The 5,616-nt window shown below is 39.8% G+C and overlaps 1 protein-coding gene across 1 annotated transcript; it reads left to right on the top strand.

Moving 5' to 3' along the window:
* Nucleotides 1-489: 489 nt before the first annotated feature.
* LOC108827689 (protein SUPPRESSOR OF MAX2 1) lies at nt 490-4,255 on the top strand. Its single transcript, XM_018601152.2, has 3 exons — nt 490-2,254; nt 2,336-2,635; nt 2,757-4,255. The coding sequence occupies exons 1-3, from the start codon at nt 839-841 to the stop codon at nt 4,008-4,010; spliced, it is 2,970 nt and encodes a 989-aa protein (XP_018456654.2). The 5' UTR covers nt 490-838; the 3' UTR covers nt 4,011-4,255.
* Nucleotides 4,256-5,616: the final 1,361 nt, after the last annotated feature.

The raw sequence follows: 5,616 nt of genomic DNA, 5'->3' as shown, positions 1-5,616 counted from the left end.
ATAATTAGATAACCGAAGATAACCGAAAAACCCAAAAATAACCGAGTGTAATAAAAAAAATTTGGTTTTCTAGCAAATAATATAAAATCTCGGTTATTTTCGGAAATAATCTGAAAACCGAAAATTACCGACTTCCGAACCGAACCGAACCGAATTTAATTTCGGTTTTCTTCGGAATCAGTTTTAAAAATCCCGGTTAACCGAGAACCGAAAATTCGGTTCGGTTCGGTTTCGGAAAACCGAAATCGCAGGCCTAGCTTTTACAATTAAAAGGGGCAAAAGCGATAAAGAAGTATTATTCACTTCTTCTTTCTTCTATCCTTTTCTCTTTGAATTTTCTTCACTCTGCTGCAACTTCCCCACCTTTCTATATTTACTTTTTATCTTCAATTTATTGGATCCGAAAGTTCCTTCTTTTATTTTATTATTATTATTTTTAATCTATCTAAAAAGCTATTTTCTGTGATCCATTTGAAATCCCAATTTGTCTGCATCTCCCAATAAATCCCTTTTAAATCAGAGATGAAAAGACTAACCTTTTCTTCCTTGTCTTATAAAACCTATCTAAAGCCGTCTCATTTTTTTAGCCGGTGGATATTCTGTTCCGAGGCAAATCCTATATCATTCATTATTCCTTCTTTCTTTCTTTCTTCCGACCGGGGAAATTGAGTTAACCCAGTTCATAAAACCTGTCTGAATAATTGACAACCCAGCTCAAAAGATTCAATTTTTTTATTTCACTCACCAAAGAAAAAAAAAAGATTCGATCTTTTCGACTAGATAATTGAAGAAAGAGGAAAGAGAGAGAGAGAACACACAAAGTGGAAGAACAAGAACGATGAGAGCTGGTCTAAGCACGATCCAACAGACTCTAACGCCTGAGGCCGCAACCGTTCTAAACCAATCAATCTCCGAAGCGGCGCGTCGCAACCACGGACAAACAACGCCGCTACATGTCGCAGCCACTCTCCTCGCTTCTTCCTCGGGTTACCTCCGACGAGCCTGCATCCGATCCCATCCCAACTCCTCCCACCCGCTCCAGTGTCGAGCCCTCGAGCTCTGCTTCAGCGTCGCCCTAGAGCGTCTCCCCACCACCACCTCGACGACGACGGCTCCGGCGAACGATCCTCCGATCTCGAACGCGCTTATGGCGGCGCTGAAGCGAGCTCAAGCTCATCAACGCCGTGGATGCCCGGAGCAGCAGCAGCAGCCGTTGTTGGCGGTTAAAGTGGAGCTGGAGCAGCTGATTATATCGATATTGGATGATCCGAGTGTGAGCCGGGTCATGCGAGAGGCTAGCTTCTCTAGTCCAGCCGTCAAGGCCACGATAGAACAGTCGTTGAGTAGTAATAATAATAATAATAATAGTCCGTCCAATACGACGTCGGTTCCGAGCGTTTCGTCAGTCGGGTTAAATTTCCGACCCGGTGGAGGAGGTCCGATGACCCGGAACACGTATCTCAACCCGCGTTTGCAGCAGCATAACGGCCCCGCGTCGGGGCAGCAACCAGGGGTTAGTAAAAACGATGACGTGGAGGAGCGGGTGATGGATATATTGGGCCGGGGGAAGAAGAGAAACCCGGTTTTGGTCGGGGACTCGGAGCCGGGTCGGGTGATCCGCGAGATCCTTAACAGAATCAAATCCGGAGAAGCGGCAGTTAAGAACTCAAAGGTTGTTGTTGTTGTTCACTTCGAGGAGATCAGTTCGGATAACGCGGAGAGAATCAAGATGTTAGACGGGTTGCTGGAGACCCGGATGAAGGATTCGGATCCTGGAGTGATTCTCGATCTCGGAGACTTGAAGTGGCTCGTGGAGCAACCGCAGCCGGTGGCGGTGGAGGTAGGGAGGACGACGGTGGCGGAGCTGAGGAGGCTTTTGGAGAAGTTCCGAGGAAGGCTGTGGTTTATCGGAACCGCCACGTGCGAGACTTATCTACGGTGCCAAGTGTATCATCCATCGATGGAGAATGATTGGGATCTCCAAGCTGTGTCGGTGGCGGCTAAAGCTCCGGCGTCCGGCGTTTTCTCGAGGTTTGGGAACGGTTTGGGATCATTCACGCCGACGTTGAAGAGCTTCGTGCCTGGTGGTGCGAACATGACGTTGAAATGTTGTCCGGAGTGTTCAAAGAGCTGCGAGCTAGAGCTGTCTGAAACCGAGTCGGTGTCTCAAGAGGTTAAAACAGAAGGAGTAGTAGCTCAGACGAAACAGTTGCCACAATGGCTATTGAATGCTAAACCGGTCAATCGTGTACCGGTTAGTTTAATTATTGTTTTGAATTTTCTTCTCTTCTGCGATTGCAATAGATTAATTAAAATATTTTATTTTATATAACAGCAGGCGAAGATTGAAGAAGTGAAGAAGAAATGGAATGATGCGTGTGTGCGTCTTCATCCTAGCTTCCATAACAAGAAGGAGAGGATCGTTCCGATTCCAACACCTATACCGTTGACGACAAGCTCCTACGTTCCCAATATGCTTCTCCGTCAGCCGTTACAGCCAAAGTTCCAGCCCAATAGAGAGTTGCGTGAGAGGGTGCATTTGAAACCTATCACCCCTTTGGTAACAGAACAAGCCAAGAAGAAGAGTCCTCCCGGGAGTCCGGTTCAGACCGATCTTGTTCTTGGAAGAACAGAGGTTTGTCTTTTATGAATTAAATTTAACATTCAATTCAAAACATATATATATTTTTTTTTTTGAATATTTTGCGCATTAAGATGTTCTATTCAAAAACCTAAAATGTATTGGGTTTATTCAGGATTCGGAGACGAGAGTGAGAGACTTTCTTGGTTGCATATCGTCTGAATCAGTAGTACAGAACAACAACAACGATAAGATCAGTGTTCTGCACAACTCTTTAGACATTGATTTGTTTAAGAAGCTTCTAAAGGGAATGACAGAGAAAGTATGGTGGCAGCACGACGCAGCCTCGGCCGTCGCCGCCACGGTTAGTCAATGCAAGCTAGGCGCCAGGAAACGACGCGGCGTGGTATCGAAAGGAGACGTGTGGTTACTGTTCTCAGGACCGGACAGAGTTGGCAAGAGAAAAATGGTGTCGGCTCTGTCTTCTCTAGTATACGGGACCAGTCCTATAATGATCTCACTCGGTTCGTCGTCGAGACAAGAAGCTGGTGGAGTCCGTGGTAAGACCGTGTTGGACAGGATTGCGGAAACGGTTAAGAGGAGTCCCTTCTCTGTTATCTTGCTTGAAGACATCGACGAAGCGGATCTGTTGTTGCGTGGGAGTATAAAACGAGCGATGGATAGAGGAAGGATCTCTGATTCTCACGGACGTGAGATCAGTTTAGGGAACGTGATCTTTGTTATGACAGCGAGCTGGCATCGTTCAACGAAGACTTGTTTCTCAGACAACGAGGCGAAGATGAGGGATTTGGCGAGTGAAAACTGGCGGTTGAGGTTGTGTATGCGTGAGAAGTTTGGTAAACGGAGAGCTAGCTGGCTGATGAGTGAAGAGAGGTTGACTAAACCGAAGAAAGAACATGGTTCCGGTTTAACGTTTGATTTAAACCAAGCGGCTGATACGGCTGATGATGGTTCGAACAATACCAATACGAGCGAGCTAACAGATAACAACGATCAAGAAGAGTTCAGCGGGAAGTTATCTTTGCAATGCGTTCCTTTTGCGTTCCATGAGCTGGTGAGTGGTGTAGACGACGCGGTGGCGTTTCGTGCTGTTGATTTCGGAGCTGTGAGGCAGAGAGTTTCGGACACGTTGTCGGAGAGGTTCGCTACGGTTGTAGGTGAATCTTTATCGATAGAAGTGGAGGAAGATGTGCTTCAGAGAATCTTGAGTGGAGTGTGGTTAGGTGACATGGAGTTAGAGGAGTGGGTTGAGAAGGCGATTGTTCCGGTTCTGAGCCAGCTCAAGGCTCGTTTGTCGTCTTCCGGTACTTACGGTGACCGTACAGTTGCTCGGCTTGAGCTAGATGAAGATTCCGGTGAACGGAGCGGTGGTGAATTACTGCCGACTAGTGTTACGTTGGCTGTTTGAGGAAGAAAACAGAGATGGAGTTTTTGTTATTATTATTGGAATGGTAGAAAAGTAAATATGTCTCAACTGGTTTTGGCGGGGGATGGTAAAAACAGTATAAAAAAGGTGTTAATAGTTTTTTTTGTTCTTTTTATTTACTTATAGTTTTTGTGTTTATGTACGCGGTACGGGAGGGGTGATTTCTGTAGCAAATTATAGCGATTTATTTGATAGATAAATAATGAAGATTAATAAATTTTTAAGTCTTTTTGTCAATTAAAAATTGTATTTTTAGTCATCTTCTTTCGTATCCATGAATCTAAACTAGGGGACCATTGATTCTCGAGTTAAGAAGAGTATAAAAGGCTAAAAGCAGTTCTAATCGCAAAAAATTCTGTAATTACTTAGCTTTATTACAATTTTCTATACAAAACGGAAAAAATATTAAAGAAAAAGACAAAAATGGAAAAGGAATAACAAAAGTTTCCAGAAAAAGAAAGATAACAACACACTTTAAAAAGTTGAGCAGCTAAAGGAAGACGCCAACAAATATTAAATTAAAATAAGGTTTTTGGTTCAATGAATGATGAACATTGCATGTGTTTTCGTCGTTTAATTATATGTTTATTCAATTATTGTTTGCATTTTGACCTTTTCCTCATCTTTTTTTGTTTTGTTTTCTAGTACAAATAAAAACTAATATTAAATTATTACTTTATCCTTTGAGCTTACCTGTTACAACTATGAAAAGGTATATGACGCAAAAGTATCGCATACTTGAAAAAACAGTTTTTATTTGCGTCATCGCATTCTTGAAAAAGACTTTTTTTAAAAACAACTAGATTTTAACCCGCACGTTCGTGCGGATATATTTATATTTTTAAAATATATTTTATATTATTAAAAATGTTTTAAATATATAATTTCTATTTTAGTGTTATATATTGTATTACTATATCATATTATTGTTTATATTTCTTATTAAGTATTATTAATATATAATGGTTTTTTAAAAAAAAATTACTTTGTTATTGATTTTTATTACTTACTAATATATTTTCGAGTTAGGTAAAATAAAATAAAAATATGAAATACTCAAATAGAGAACCCCATTCAAATTATGTTGTTTTCTTTAATTTAAACATTTTGCATATAATACATTTTTAAATTTTATTTATTTATATTATAGAAAATAAATATGACTAAAATAATTATATTTACATGTTGTGTTTAAGAAAATATACTTTAACATATCTCATTTTAGTATTTTACGGGATTTATTTATTTTAAATAATATAATCCTATTGTTTTAGTAAACTTTATACATAGTAGTATCTATCATACTATTTTATTAAATTTATTATATAGGATATTTGTTTTGGATGTTATGATATTAAGTTCTATTTTTTTTTTTAAATTAAGACGTCAAAACATTAGGTTACTTTAAATTTTTACAACATATATAGTTAGTTTTTTTCAGGTACATTTCAAAAAGTTAATCTTTATTATCCATGATTTTGTCTTTTGTAAAATTTGAAATATTATCATTTTGAGTTTGAATATTTATTTTCAAAATAATATATTTTTTCGAGACAACTTTGGAAAATTACACAACTATTTGAGTTTG

Source organism: Raphanus sativus, chromosome 9, assembly GCF_000801105.2.
Source record: "Raphanus sativus cultivar WK10039 chromosome 9, ASM80110v3, whole genome shotgun sequence".
NCBI lineage: Eukaryota > Viridiplantae > Streptophyta > Magnoliopsida > Brassicales > Brassicaceae > Raphanus > Raphanus sativus.
This window is presented reverse-complemented; position numbering and strand designations above follow the sequence as displayed.